Genomic DNA, 16,626 nt, shown 5'->3' on the forward strand with positions numbered 1-16,626 from the left:
CTTCAAGAAAGGCTTGAGAGACGCGAAATTTAAATTAGATTGATGTGAGAAACAATCATAGATGAGAGAAAATATGAAAAGAAATAAAGAAGGACACTTACTTCGAGCTCATCGTTGATCTTACGAACTTGAGCCCAGTCAGTGGTTGTCATTTCCAATTCGTGGAAATAGCCATGAGGCTTTTTATTCTTACAAGCTGACCGATGCTTAGCGTGGACTATATTTAAGTCATCTTGACATAATTGGTTGATGACCTTGAAATAACAAAAGAATATACTAGAGTCAGTCTATCTATATTTGAGAATATAAAAGGAGATAAAACCACTTACGTCTTGAGCAAGCCATGCTTTGTGACGGCTAACATATTTGATGTTCCATCTGATCCCATAGCCCGCTATAAGTGAGCCACTGAAGCCCTTCTGCAAACTTACCCTTTCAAATTCTTTGCGCCAAGCCGCAGATCGAGTAATCCGACGTACAATGAAGTCCAACTGAATGTGAAGTGCGAAAACAATCAGTAGGTACACTGTAGCAAGGTGTTTGGATTCTGAACACATTATTACCTTGCGCAAAACAAAGTCAATGTGGTTTGCTTCTTGACAATGGGTAGGCTGTGCCTCATTCTCTTCGATTGCGAGTTCTGGACACGCCTCTTCTTCAGCGTCAGCCAAGTCCCACTCCCCCTCATCATCAAGTTCAGCTGGTACTTCAGGTGGATCTTCCAGATCTTGTAGGTCATGCTCAACATCCTTATCTTCAAATTTCGGATTGGATCGCAAAGTTTGTTTTGGATCGTTTGAATCCGATGCTGATGCTAGGTGTTCCTCTTCTTCCTCGGCGATAGTTTCGAAAATGGGAAAATTGCCTCGATCGGATTCCTTTGCCTTCATAGATGGAGGTGCTTTCACACCCAGGGCTGCCAAGCCTGCATTGACAATCAACGCAATCTTGTGGCAAAAACAGAAAATATGCATACAGTCCGGGTCCCAAGTGTAAGAGGGATGATCTTTACCCAAGAACTGTTTGTGCATCTCTTTCGCCATAGTCTTGTTATTCGACCCGGAATCGGTCGTCTGAGAAAGCATGTAATACAATAAATAAAAGGTATTAGTACAAATCGAAAAAAATATTAAAAGGAACTTAGAGAACATAAAAGATTAGAAGATACTATACTAATCTTTTCAAAAAGACCATGCTTGACCAAAATGTTGACCACAGGCTCTGCAAGCCAAGGCCCGTGGTGATGCCATACGATCAATTTGAGGGCAAGGTGACGGACTCGGTAGTTCCAGTTGTCATCTATAAAGGTCACAGCTGCCCCTATGAATGTGTGGCAGTTTCCCTTGGTGGTCCATCCATCGTGAACCAGGTTAAACTTAGACTTGAGAGCCTTGAAGGTTTGAAAAAAGTGGTTTAAACCAACATCAGTTAAACTCGAGATTACCACCACTGTATCAGTCAAACGTGATCATACCTTTAATCCAGAGAATACATTCTCTTTGAGTGACAAGTTAACCTGTTTTGCCTCGTCGGCAGCCCAGTGTCGACCGTACAAGTGGGTGTCCTTTTTGCAGGTAGCGGACTATACCTCGTAGGATGGGATGTTTGATTAGATTCCACGGTAGAGCTTGGCGAATGAGCCAAGTACTTATCATTTGGTTGAGGGTGAGGTTGGAGAACGTGGAAGATGGGGTGGATACTACAAAGTCGTCCAATGGGCCTTTTGCCTTTGCGTTTGCCTGACGAGTTTCGGCAACTGATGGGGGTACAAGGGTTGGATCTTCCTCTTGAGCTTTGAGCAAACCAGGGCAGCCAACGTCCAATCGGCCATCTTGAGTAGAGCCATCTCGATGGACTCAAAGATTGCCAGTAAGGTTGCTTAAGCTTACTCGGACTGGATCACTCCTGTCTCTCTTGCAGAATCGACACGGGTATGACAATGGGGCCTTGGTTGGATCCTATACCAATCAATTGCAAGGGCAAGGGAAACATGGTCAATAAAACAAAACAAGCAGAGAAAGAAAAAAGTGTAAAAGGTAAACTAAAATCCAATGAAACTCACGTCAGGTTTGCCATTTTTGTCGACTCCGTGGAAAGGTGGATTGTAATAACATCTGACTTTGCAGGCGTCGCTGTCGGGATTCACAACCTTGCGCTTCTTGGCTACCATCTTCTGATTTTCCTTGTTGGAATCAGCTCGCATCTCCTCTCTCGTGACACTTCCTCGAGCATGCTATTGATTCAAGTGTGATGAAGATATTAGTTTTAATTGTAAATTTTGTATAGGATTTAAGATTGGTATTAATGTGTACTAACCTCATCGCTCTTTGATGATTGCTTCTTATGCTTCTTAGCCTTGCCTTTACTTTTCTTCCACTTGGGAGAAGGTGTCAAGCTACCTTCGGATTCAATCACTCCAGCCACGGATTCTTCATCAGAGGTGATTACCGTTACTGTAGAACCGGTTGACTGTTTCTTGCGTTTGTTTTGAGACTTAGCAAGGATGATGCTTTCGATTGAGACTCGGCGTCGTAGATCAGGGCTCTGAGGGATCAATCCAGGGTTGCTGGTCTGTTTACGAGACTGCGACGGACGTTCGGAGGTTACGGACGACATGGTACTACTACGAGTATGCTATAGAGTGTAGGAAGTAATGGGCGATAACAAATAAAGGAAATAAGCGAAGACGATTTAAGTAGGATTGAGATTGAAAGAGAGAAAAAGACAGCAGTTACCTTGTTGACCATCCAATACCTCGCCATCAAGTCCCTGGTCTGCGGGTTACGCCGCATGTGTCGATGTGATGTCCAGATTGGGGGAAATAGCATCTGTGCATGTTTGTTTAGTGGCGTATGAAGTGCCAGATTAGGATATATCAAGGAAGGTGGTGATTCATACAGGTTGGGGATTGTCGGAAAGGAACACTTTTGGTTCGCTGCCAGGGAACTTCACGCCCTTTGCCCCTATCGTAACCAACAACCAATCTCGACCAGTCAAACCCACATCTCGATCAGGCCAGTGGTTAACTCAGGGCATGGCCCTGACCAGCAAGGCTGGCTGGGCAGGAACGTATGGACATTACGGTTCAGGATAGACACTAGACACATTGTACAATCTCACCTATATATACTACATCATTGTTCGCTCTCATGTTGTCTCTTTCTCTTCACCGATTCATACACTACTTGCTCGCCTTCCTACTTGCTCATTTCTCTCTTATCGTTGTCTCACTCGTGTGTACTGATCGTACGTACCTCTCAGTCCCCTGACAGGTTATGAGCCCAGAATAAAAGCGTATTCTACAAAAACACGATTTTTTTTTCCACAACATGATAAAAAGTTTTCTTTTCGAGCAAATCCTTGTCCTCGGTCGCCTTCATCCTCCCAGCTCCAATGTCCGACGAAACCACTACCCGCGAGCGTAGCGGTATTCCCCTTCTCAAATCGAACAACTTCGCTGTGTGGGAATTCAAGTTGAAGACACGCCTTCGCGTTCTCAAGATATTATCCATTGTCGACGGAACGGAAGTCGCTCCAGTACCTCCAACCGAGGCATGGAACAATCGAGTCAATCTCGCTCTTTCGGAGATTGTAACCAAGCTCGACGACGCTAACACAGCTCATGTTTTTGAACACATCTCAAATCCATCGGCTATGTGGACGGCACTTACATCTCTTCACACATCATCTTCCCCAGCAAACAAAGCTAAAATCTTCGGCCAGTTCCACGCCCTCTCTTGCCCCACCTCTGGTGATCTTAAAACCTTCCTATCCGAAGTTCGCTTGGTAGACCAACAACTCACCAGGATCGGTTTTAAGCTAGACTCTGAAGTCCTCGCTTACTTCACGCTGTTCAAACTCCCTTCAGAACTTGAATCAGTCAGGTCGGCACTTCTCTTTGGCGGCAAAGATGTCACTCTCAAATTTGTTTTGGACAGTCTTGACCAAACTTCCTCTTCCTCGGCCGCAGGAGTAACGGTCAAAAGTGAAACAGCGCTGGTCGCCGCGTCACCGGAACCAGCTTCTACTCGTCCCCGTTGCACCCATTGCAAACGGCTTGGACATCTTGTCGAGACCTGTTACCGTCTGAAGCCTCACCTCAACCCCAGGAACGCTTCGGCCTCGGTAGCAGAACAAGTCTTCACTGCAAACGAGTCGACTGTCTCTACTAACCTAACCATCTTGGATTTGGGGACAACTTCACATATGTTCAACTCCCTCAGTCTCCTTCAAAATCCTCAACCTTGCAACATCAAGATTGGGATTGGCGAATCAAGTCGGTTCATGACAGCAACGCACATTGGCACGGTTTCTGCCATCTCCTGCTCTGGATCAATCAGCCTTGATCAGGCCCTTTTTGTTCCAGAGCTCTCCCGTAATCTTTTATGTTACAGCAAATTTTTCGACAAAGGCTATTCTATTTGCCCCTCAACTGCAGGACGGTTCACTCTGAAGAAAGGCAACCATGTGTTGATTGACGGCACTGTCACCGGGAACTTATTCTATCCGGACATCACCTTTTCCTCAGTTGGAACTTTGGGGTCAGTATCTTTCATTGCTCATGGCATCAGGAACTCTACCTCCCTTTGGCACAATCGCCTTGGCCACCCCAGTCCATCATATCTTTCCTCCATACTTTCACATATTGGCGCTGGCCCATCTGATGACGTAGTTTGTGCGACATGTGCAACATCCAAAGCTCACCGTCTCCCTTTTCCTGGCACCCTTCCCCGTCCTCTCTTCCCTTTGGATGTAGTACATTCTGACCTCAGTGGAAAAATCACTCCTCCCACGTTGAGCGGCTTCAACTACTATATGAAGATAACTGACGGATTTACCTCCTATCGCCACATTTTTCTCCTCAGACATAAGGATGAGGCCTTCTCTTGCTTTAAATCCTATTCCAACTCAGTTGAAAATTTCCACTCACGAAAGATCAAGAAGCTTGTCTCCGACGGTGGGGGGGAATACGTGAATAAGATGTTCTCCTCCTGGTTATCCGACAACGGTATTGTTCATCAAATCACGGCTCCGTACACCCCGGAACAAAATGGGGTGTCTGAATGTGGCAATACCATCACCGTCGAACACGCTTGTTGCCTACTTTCAACCGCCGGAATGCCTTCCAATCTCTGGGGAGAAGCGTTCACCACCGCTGTCTACCTGGAAAACCGGATTCCCAGCAAGGCCATCGGATTCTCCACCCCATATGAACTCTGGCACGGCCGGGCCGCTTCTTACGACCACATCAAAACGTTTGGGTGCGCTGCTTTCGTCCATTTACCTAAACACAAAAGAGACGGAAAGTTTGGCCCTACTGCCCGACGCTGTGTCCTACTTGGGTTCTGTGAGGGAACACAAAACTTTCGAGTCGTGGACCCGTCAAACATGAAGATCACAATCTCACACGACGTCTCGTTTGATGAAAACTCTTTCCCTTTTTCCTCCCTTCAACATGATCCTCAGTTCAATTCCATATCAGAACTATTCTCCGATGACACTATTCCGCCTCTCGAACCTTTGAAAGCACCTCGTCGCCTCATTCTTCACGTAGGACCTCCCCCACCTGAAGTACCTCTCCCGGACTCTCCTATCACCGATTTGTCGGTCTATGAAACTGCTCCCTCTAATCCTTCGACTGCAGCTCCTGCCAGTCCCACTTCTCGTCCTGTCCGCGACCGACGCCCTCCCAAACGTTATGGAGAATTCGGTGCATTAGCCTTCAATGTTGAGATCATCCCTCCAGGTGAACCACTTACCTATCGGCAGGCTCTTGAATCGTCCGACCATCATCATTGGAAAGAGGCCATGGACCAGGAGCTCCAATCTCTGAACGAATGCAAGACTTGGACCTTGGTTGATCTGCCACCTGGCAAGCATTCGATTGGCTCCAAATGGGTATTCAAGATCAAGTACAAATCCGATGGCTCTGTGGACCGCTTCAAGGCACGCTTTGTCGCGAAAGGATTCTCTCAGATCCCTGGACTTGATTTTGGCGAGACTTATGCTCCCACCGGTCGACTAGGAACTCTCCAACTTTGTATTGCCCTCGCCTGTCAATTCGGTTGGGACTTTCACCAACTCGACGTCGTCACAGCCTTTCTCAACGGCACCCTCGAGGAGGAGATATACATGGACCCCCCTCCCGGCCTGCCCAACTCGACTGGTCGCAAGTGCCGACTTCACCGCACCCTCTATGGCCTCAAGCAGTCACCAAATCGATGGTATCTCCGGATCAAGGCTTGGATGCTCTCCATGGGGTTCGTGGTAAGCAAGCACGACCCGTGCCTTTTTATTCGCATCCGTCCGATCAATCCCTGTCTCGTCTTTATCCACGTGGACGACCTTGCTGTGTTTGGTAAAGACATTGGCTGGTTCAAAGATGCGATCAAGAAGGAATTCAAGATGGTCGATCATGGTGCCGCCCACTTTCTTCTCGCTATGAGAATTACTCGAACACCCGACTCTATTTCCCTCAATCAAGATCGCTACATCGCCTCTCTTCTGGATCTCTTTGGCATGACTGACTGCAAGTCCGTTGCAACTCCCTTTGTACCTAACTTACATCTCACCCCCGCCACTCAGTCTGAGATCGACGAGTTTGTTGCTCTCGGCGTCTCATATCGAGGTATTGTTGGGTGTTTGGGGTACCTTGCCCAATGTACCCGTCCCGAGTTAGCTTACCCCTGCAGTGTCTTAGGTCAGTTCCTTGAAACCCCGGGGATCACTCACTGGTTGGCCGCCAAGCACGTCCTACGATATCTTTCCGGCACTCGTAATGTCGGCCTCACCTTTCGTCAAACTTCATCCCCTCTCAACATCGTTGGTTACAGCGACTCCGACTGGGCAGCCTGTCGTTTCTCATGTCGTAGTATGAGTGGCTACACCTTCGTCATTTGTGGAGGAGCTATCTCCTGGCGCGCAAAGAAACAGGTATCAGTCGCCTCCTCCTCCACCGAGGCCGAATATCGTGGCCTTCTGGATGCAGGAAAAGAGGCCCTGTGGCTACAACAAATCTTCCATTCCGTCGTTGCTACTCCTTCCAGTCAACCAATCACCCTCTTTTGCGACAATCAGGCTGTGATCGCTCTCTCCAAATCCGACGCTTTTTCAGCCAACACCAAACATATCGAAGCCCACTTCCACTGGATCCGTGATCAAGTCGCCTCAGGAGAAATTACAATCCCCTACTGCCCAACTGCTGAAATGGCTGCTGACATTTTTACCAAAGCTTTAGACCGCATCAAGATGGCCCGCTTTTGTGACCTGATGGGAATAGGGCCGTGCGCGGCGCCTGCGGCGAAATGATGGCCTCCTTGTAACCTGATCGCATCTCTTTTTTTTTCTCTTTGCATCATGACGATCACGAGGGATCCGAGTGCGTGTTATCTTGTGTTGATTTTTTTTCTTCTTCTTTCTCTGTTCAAGCTGCTCCACCAACAATCGTTCTGTGATCAGGATGTATGCTGCTTTTCAATTTCTTTTTTTTCTCTGCTTTGCATTTCTTTCTTTTCTCTGAGAGCTTGTGAGGCACCCTGTGCATCGAATGGGGGGGGTGTCGGAAAGGAACACTTTTGGTTCGCTGCCAGGGCACTTCACGCCCTTTGCCCCTATCGTAACCAACAACCAATCTCGACCAGTCAAACCCACATCTCGATCAGGCCAGTGGTTAACTCAGGGCATGGCCCTGACCAGCAAGGCTGGCTGGGCAGGAACGTATGGACATTACATATGTAGCTTTGAGTACCGCAATTGTACAATCTCACCTATATATACTACATCATTGTTCGCTCTCATGTTGTCTCTTTCTCTTCACCGATTCATACACTACTTGCTCGCCTTCCTACTTGCTCATTTCTCTCTTATTGTTGTCTCACTCGTGTGTACTGATCGTACGTACCTCTCAGTCCCCTGACAGGGATTTTGACCACGGCACGGGAGCTAACGGTGCCGGATATCGGTGCTACCCGTGCCTACAAAAAAGGACTTTTTGCCCGAGCCCGTAGCTCTGCGGGGTACTTCTGAAAAGAGCTACGCTCCTTTGTTACGCAGCGGGACAAAAAAACCGCTTGCTCCGCCGCGCTGCAGCTACGGAGATCTCAGCTTACCCAGTGTTGCAAGCTCTCAAAGATCAGGGGATTTATCTAAACCCCTTGAGTATATATTTACAGTACTCAAAGTTGTGTATAGTTTTTTTGGCGGGGAATTTGAGGCCAAAAGTATAATTTGTTTCTCCCCCAAAAAAAGTATACACAGAAAAGTATACACAACTATACACAACTTTGAGTACCATAATTATCTAATCCAGCACTTGAGTTGATCAGAAATCAGAAAGCAAGCAACAGATAGAGATAAACGAAATGAAAGAAAGCTACCCATACCTGATCCAGCACTTGAGTAAATCAGGAACCAGAAACCAAGAAACAAATAGAGATAAATGAAATAGAAGAAAGCTACAAGGAAAAAATTTAAAGGGGAAAGTCCAAACAGTTGATGAACCCCACAATCTAAACTCATACTAACTACAAACCCATAATACATGTACACAACACTTCCAACCTTCATTGCAACCAACTGCGCCATAAGTTCTTTGCTAGATTCCCGTATTTTATGACTACAATCACATTTTTGTATGTATTTTGTGACGTGTCACAGGTGGTGCACGGACCACCTCTGAAATTTTAGAACACCTCGATTGCAAGCTTTTTGCAAACGACTGTACATAAATCCAAAGTTACAGACTCTGGGTGACAAAAATGGACATGGCCAAGCTTTAGGGAAAGTTTGATGATTGTAGTGTTTGCTGCACCCAGTCAAAAAAGTGGGAACTGAACAAAATGATTGAATTTTAGAAGCAGTAGGATTGGTGGTTTTGTACTGGATAAAGTCCATTTGTTAAGGGAAAATGTTCTCAAGGGAGGTATTTTGGAAAGTCCTTGATGAAATCTATTCAGAAGTCCAAGGATCTCTTGATTGATAGAACATGTGAGGAGTACACGTCTGTCAGGCATACTCTACACTGAGAATGGAGTAGGGACAAAAGTGTGGCCTTCAAGTGGTACACCCACGTGAAGACTACAGCTAGTTGACCTCTAGGAAGAGGCTTTGAGGAAGACAAAAGACGACTAAGGGAAGTAAAGACCTAGTATGCTCTAGCCTTGTGAGACTGCAATGGACAGGCTTTACACTTTGGTAAACCAAAGATCCTGAAGGCTACTTAGACTCCTTACAACAGAGGAAGCTTTGCTAGTTTAAGGTTTGTTACTGGAGACAATTAGGGGATACAAAGTTAAAACTGGGAGTTTTTTCCCAGTTTCCCAGTTTCCCAAATACCGCCAAAAACACAAACTGGGAAACTGGGAGAACATGGGAAAGTTCCAAACACAGCCAAAAACAAAAACTGGGAAACTGGGAGAAAAATCCCAGTTTTAACTTTGTATCCCACAAATGACAGCCCTGGGCTCTTAGAAATCAGTACCTTGAGTGATCAGCAATGGAACCTGTAATGCCCATGAATTACCTTTAACAAGCTACACAACTATCCACATACTCAAAGATCCTCTCAGTAGGAGTCAAGTAGAATGTGGTTCTGTGTTGTGATTGTAGTCAAAGATGGGGGATACTCCTAGGGCAGAAGGGGGGTTTATATAGGCTTGGTTCCAGCGTCAACTTGTGGTTGGTGTGTGAGTCTTGTCTATTCATGTGTCAACTTGTGGTTGACACTTGGGTTAGGTCTATTATGCCTTTAATACATTACATACATGTGTTTAAGTGGCTCTTGACACTGAGATTTGAGATGTAGCTTATGGCTTTATACAATTTTAATATTACATATGGTACTGTTAGACCATTGTCCTGTAATCAGGGCTCAGGACTGACAGAACATATGAGCCAAGGGGCAAGGCTAGCTCAGATGTGCTACTGTAGTGGGTAGCGTAGCCATAGCCCAACGGATATTTGCTGTGGTGACCGGACCCCGGCCAGTTTCTACACATGTGTGGGCAAAAATTGTATGCACTTAGAGAAATATTCACTTAGGGAGTCCTCTCTCTAAGTGCATGATAGTATGCATAACCCTCTAACTGCATGAAATATTGTGGTTAGAGGGATTCGCCCTCTAACTGCATGTAAATTTGCAGTTAGAGGTATCTGGTGTGCGCTTCCTTATAAAAAAAAGCAAAGAGACAGACATAACCCATATAATCCATTTCAACCACATGGAAAAGATTATCAAAAGACAAAGAAAAAATATTGCATAAGGTTCACTACAGGAAGTCATTTGTTCTTGTGATTTATTTGGAAAAAATTGGTCGAGTCAGTTTGTTTTGAGAAGGAATGAAAAATTTGAGTCTTGATGCATTTCTCAAGCTTGTGCAAAGGGGTATCACATTCATCTGCCTCAACACAGTCTTGTGTTTCAATGTAGCAAAAGAGAGTCAAAATTGCTTTCATAGTATCTTGAGGTGTGGGAGCGGGTTTGATCTCCAATGGATCCTCTTCAACTTTGGATCCCTTCTGGGAAATAGAGTACTGATTGATGATATCTTCTGTCAATGTAACCTCATGTGAGATTTTGATTTGTCTATAGATTTGATATCGTTTTCTAGTGAGATTGTGTTGGATGATGACAGCGCACCAATAGCTTGCAAATGTTTTAAACCTTCTTTGATCTCTGAGTGTGTTTCCTCTCTTTTTTAAAACATCAATTCAAAGCCAAGAAATGTTCAGTGAATCAAAGCATCAACACAATTTGATAAAGAAGAAATTATCAGACTTACATATGAAAGTTTCCATCAATCAATATCACTTTTGTATGAGCCCAGCAGTGCTTGATTGTGTTTGATGAAACTGAGTTCCAAGCATACTTAGCCATCTTCATCACTTGTAGAATGTTTATCTTGTATATCTTGGCACCACGCATACCTTGAGAAAAGTTTTGAATCGAGAAATTAATGAATCGTTTCCAATAGTGAGCTTTGAAGGTTTGGATTATTCCAGCATTGCATGGCTGGATGTGAGAGGTCAGATTAGGCTTGAACTTTTCAAGTTGGATATGGTTGAGAGATCCTTCTGGAACAACATGTCCAGAGAAGTTATCAACCCATAATATGATGTTTCTCTTCTCTACAGCCAGATCTTGGTCCCATTCATAGATCCACTTGGCAAAGATAGCGCTAGTCATCCAAGCCTTCGAGATCCAGTGATAATCAAGGTTATGCGCCTCACAACCCCCTTTCCTCTTGAAAGGCTGTGGATGACGTGCATGACCGATGAAAGTAAGATGTTGCTTGTCAGATCCATCAGCGTTGGTGGTGACTACAATTGTGATTCTTGCTTTCACTCCTTTCACTCCAGATTTAGAGTGCTTTCGGTGTCCTTCAACCTTGCAGGTATAGACCTACGAGGTGTACACCTGCAGATCCGCAGGTTGACGTGGTCTACCTTGAGGTGTGTACCTGAGCATGGTGTGTTCGGTACGCACAACCAAAAGCAAACTCCAACCACAAGTTATGGGTTTGGAGTGTAGCCTCAAGAGTAAAACAGTCCTGGCAAGGCTTTTGTCTTTAATGACCGTATATGCACTAGCCATCGCTGGATGCCAAAGGAACATTGTGATTATTCTTGCCCCGAAGCATCCAGGAAACCATCACTCTCAATCTTGATTGGTCCACTTGTGTAATGGTGAGCTTGGTTTCTTTTTTGGTGGCATAGCAAGGTGAAACTTTTGATATTGTTGTTCCTCTCAGTGACCTCAGAAGGCTTTTTTCTCTTTTTTTTGTCTACAAAAACAGTGTTTCATCTCTACCGCAATTGGACCCTTGCAGGTCTATGGGAATAGCCAGGTCAACCTTGAGATTTGACCAAAACATCAAAATCTTGAGGTTGACAAATTTGGCTGGTCGACCTCAAGGTCTACACCTCAAAGTTTAACCTGAGTTGCTGTACCAAACAGCAAATCCTCAAGTGTACATCTCAAAGTGTAGACCTGACGTTTTGGCTGGGTCAACCTGCGAGGTTGACAGGCACCGAACGCACTCTTACCCTCCTTGGCAAGACCTCGATCCGGTGGCATACTAAAAAAACATACAGTAAAAAAAGATGGTGATGAGCACCAGTTTGATGAGGACAAAGAAAAGATTATGAAATGGAACATACACGTAGAACAACACAGTTTCATCCATATTGTAAATATCAGATATCTTGTAATCTTGATTGATTGCTTGGACTTGTTTGATTTTGTCTTCGACAGCTGCGAGGCCAACCGAGCCAGCTTCACCATGGTTAGTGTAGAGCTGGATGTTGTGTTGGGTTTTGAATTGGGTGAGCCATCCATCACTCACACGGACCCATTGATCTTTGGGGAGGTTTGTTTTACAAGCAAAATCCTTCCACTGAGCTTTGATAACCTCACCCGTAATGATGACTCCAGCAGCAGAAGCCTGGTCAATCCATTGCTCAAGCATCTCTTCGATATCTGAATGCTTCACTGCTCAAACTCGAAGAGCGGTTTGAGCATTGAGGGGGGCAGTATCACAAATTTTGAGCTCCGAGCCAACCCAGCGGCTAAGTGTTGGTTGCTTCAAGTTGAGATTGGGTAAGTGTTGACTGAAGTGCTCAACTGTTTTCCTCTGGCTTTCTCCATTTGCATGGGACCAGTCGAGAACTTGAATCTTCTGAGCAATGGTGGCCGTGCAGTTTTTGTTCAAGGTTCCTTGAGAAGGCTTCTTAGCAATCACACGTTTCTGGTTTTTTGGCTTAGGATCTGGCTGTGGTGAGTTGTGTTTTCTTTTCTTTGATTTGTGTTCTTCTTTCTGATCAATCTTGTGCTGTTTGTAGCCATTGCCAAGAGCCATGATGGCATCAAATTGAGAGCGGGTAAGACATTGGCTGGAGTTCTCAACAAGATTAAGCATCTCATTGATGACAAGCTGATCTGTAACAAGATTTCTGTTGTCATCGAGCCATTCTTCATCTTCAACAGAGAGGATCTCATCTTGAGATTGGCATTGGTTGAGCTCGGAGATCTTCTTGTTGCAGCTGGCTTTCAATGATTTGAGACCAGTCTGAAGCTGATCAATCTCAAACTCTTCTGTAGGCATACTTTTGGCTTCAATTTTTGAGAGAGGAAGATTGGAATTTGAAAGATAAAGAACATCCAATTGTTGAGGGTGGGACAGAGGCTCTTACTGGGCAGGAAGATGGGTTTTATGTCCCATCTTCTACGTACTTAAGCCTGGTGATTACTAATGATGAACTGATGAGAGAAAGCCTCAGCTCTGTGTAATCTTTGTAACCACAGCAAAATAGGCAGAGAAACTACTACAAAGTAGAAAAGCTAACTACAGATGGTGGTGTGGGGGTAGCCTACTGAGGGTAGAAAGGAAGATAAATGAAGAATTTACTTCCTATATACCAAACTCAGAAGGCCAGAACAAAGAATCCATGAGAAATGGGCTTCTCTCCCAGGGATGGAGGGCGGGTCAGAAAAATTAACTCTCTACAATTCGTGTGCTAAGAGCTACAAAAGTTAGGAATCGAGAGAGGGTAGAAGAGCCAGAAGTTTGGTGGATGGTGGACAAGGTAGAAAGAGGAGAAAGGGAGCAAACAAGATGAGAGAGGATCATTACTTGTATGTCCTCTTTCTAGACGGTGTCCTGAATAGTGAATCCAGTGTGGCTGGATTGGTCAGGACCCTAACGTCCGCCCAGGCCAAATCAACCACCCCACCCTCAAAATTGGACTTTGGCATACCGTTGTGCGCTTGGGGGTATACCAACAATTTTCCACACGGATAGCATGTGGAGGATTTTGAGTTTCATATTTGACTGAATCAACTCCAAATCTTCTTTCAGTTTTGTTGGACATTGTTTTAATTTGGTGATATGGCGGGTTTTTCAAGCTTCGTGGAGAAATGGTGGAGATCACCCTCTTGAGAATATCATTTGTAGTCATTTATGCACATAAATGGACTTATGGTGGCTCAGAACCTTATGCAGTCTGCAGTTAAGGAATTTTATGCACTTAGCTCTTATTTTTGGTGCTGCCAAAAATGGCGGGAAAAAAACTCATGCACTTAGGGAATTATGCACTAAAAGGGAGATCAACTTAGAGAGAGTTGACTGTACCCCTCCAGTAGATAGGATGAGTATGTATGGTTGCTCCAGTCTAGTCTCAACCACAATTTCTCTTCAAAAACAAAATTTGTTTACAGAACTTTACACACACAACTCCTAGGAACAAATGTTGTGCAATAAGTCATTTTTGGACTAAAACTAGGGTGTTTGGGTCAGAAATGATTTGGTCTGTCAATCTAATCAGCCTATTTTTTTTTGAAAAAAAAATCTCAAAACCTCCAAATTTGGGTTAATTGGGTACCTTAAGAGGCTTGTGTTAGGTAATCAGGTACCTTAATTCCTTATTTTAAGTACCTTAAGCTCCTAAGTTGAGTATTAACTTTTTTTCTTAGAAACAAAATGTCAAAAGTCTGCAAATAACAGCACTTGAGTATTACTGAAGATATTTGGGTCTTGGGTCAGGATGAGCCCCGTCTCCGGTGCACCGGACCGCCGGTACAGTAGTTGGGCAAAAGCTGTATAGTCCCCGACGCCGAGCCAACTCTGTTGAGTTTGTAGCCGGGCTGGGGTAGGCAGATCCCCAACTTTTCTCGGAGAACTGGCACCCCTACATAGGTAGATTATATAGACTAACAATTGAGATATGTGTTCAAGGGCAGAGCAACATCCAATAGATACACTAAGTGTCAGCCTAAAGAGGTTTCTTGCTGTGCGAGAAACACTCTAACGTGCTAACAGAAAATACCAAAACACTTATTACACTTAAAATAGAAAAAATTATATGTAAATACAAAATATCTCACACTCGAGTTTCAAGAGTGCAATTGTTTCCATCTATTCAATAATAATAAAAACTATCGTCGTTAGATGTAACCAGGGACGATAATAAACATCAACCGGGATAGCCGTATCAAAGTCTACCCTGGACCAGCCCTAGTATACATCAGGGACTGGACCAAAAGATGTTCATTTAACAAACCCTCTGGACCCTTGATTAAAAGCCAAGACATTTGATTCTTTTTTCGTACTCTACAAACAAATCTTGGTATTTTAAATATCCATCTCATCCCGCGAAAAGAGAAAAGAATCATCTCTTACCATTAACACCTTTTTTACTAAAATCAAAAGTTTAAATCCTTTTCTTGTTAAGAAGATCCATTACCCTTTTTTTTTCTACTATCTGTTTAAAAGTCTGATTAGATAAGCGTTCAAGAATCCCTTACTAGCTTTCTTCATCGCTCCTACTAGACCTTTGTTCAGATCTCTTTTTCTATCTCTCTGTTTCTCTTCTATCCTTGCTATCTCAAATAAGGCGTTAAAGGTCGTTTGGTAATCACCATTCGACTAAAGTCCTTATAACTCGGCTCGGAAACTCTTTTGATAAAAACTTGTTTTATCAAATCAACGCTAAAGCGTTACCCAGGATCCTTTTACGCTCACCCGTAATCACCTAGGCAGATCTTAAAGTGAGTGCACTTTTAGATAAACTGGCAGTGGTTCTCGTACCACACCATAGACAGCTATAAAAACCAATTATAGACTTTGACTTACAAAGAACTGAAAACTAATTCCCCTCAGCATTCAGGAACAACTCCTCGAGCTTGATAAAATACATTTTGTAAGTACGTGTAGCGTGATTCTAGAGTCTTTTTACCGTTGCTCTTAGTCTCAAGCTGACACTAAGTAATGAACAGTATTTAAGGAGGAAACAAATGATGTAATCAATTGGCAGATAAATTCAAGTACAGATAAAAGACCAACATGAATAGTGTTTAACGAGATTTTAGACAGCAAGGTTAAAAAAACAAGAAAACAAGGTAAAATCAATATAAGATACCAAAATAATTGATTGGTGCAGAAACATTATGGATTTGCGCATCGGGAACTTGCAGGGACTCAGCAGAAAACTGGCATTTTGGTGGGACACCAATTTTTTGGTGTCGGGGACACCTGCACGTGCACGTTCATACTGAATAGCATAGGGTCATACTGAGCCTCGTATGACCAAATGGGGTTCGATCCCCCCTGCCAAGACGATCCACCATCTTGAGAAGCCTCTTGTGTAATCTCAAAATGGCTAAGTCAAACTTTTCCTTAAGGGAGGCTCACTCGGCATCGTTCACTAAAGGAACATACCATACCCCCATTCAACAACCCTTCCCACCCTAGTAAATCGATCCACCACCTCAACACACCCCCACACCACATCAAGACAGACCTGCCGGTCGGTCTAGCTCAACCATCATACCACCCCTCGCCATAACATACCACCATGATAAATAGTCTCACCGCCTCAAACACCAACCTACCACCTCAAGACTGTCCGGTCTGTCTCGGCTCAATACCACCCCCTATCCTACCATCCATTATGAAGCCACACCACCCTAGGATATCACCCTACCACATCAAAAGAGAGGCCCACCAGCTCAACTTTTCAACTTCATTCCGGTCTGTCTAAGCTCGATACCACCCCCTACCCTACCATCCCAGATCAAGCTATACCTCCCTAGGAATTCAACTCACCCCCTTGTAATTTGACCCACCAGCTTAA

At 44.4% G+C, this 16,626-nt stretch overlaps 1 protein-coding gene across 1 annotated transcript; it reads right to left on the reverse strand.

Moving 5' to 3' along the window:
* Positions 1-2,301: 2,301 nt before the first annotated feature.
* Positions 2,302-2,828, reverse strand: MELLADRAFT_103825 (uncharacterized protein; the record flags this gene model as incomplete). The annotated part of the gene is made up of 2 exons (XM_007406939.1): positions 2,302-2,634; positions 2,736-2,828. The coding sequence occupies 2 exons, from the start codon at positions 2,826-2,828 to the stop codon at positions 2,302-2,304; spliced, it is 426 nt and encodes a 141-aa protein (XP_007407001.1).
* Positions 2,829-16,626: the final 13,798 nt, after the last annotated feature.

The sequence above is a fragment of the Melampsora larici-populina genome, assembly GCF_000204055.1.
Source record: "Melampsora larici-populina 98AG31 unplaced genomic scaffold MELLAscaffold_7, whole genome shotgun sequence".
Taxonomy (NCBI): Eukaryota; Fungi; Basidiomycota; class Pucciniomycetes; order Pucciniales; family Melampsoraceae; genus Melampsora; species Melampsora laricis-populina.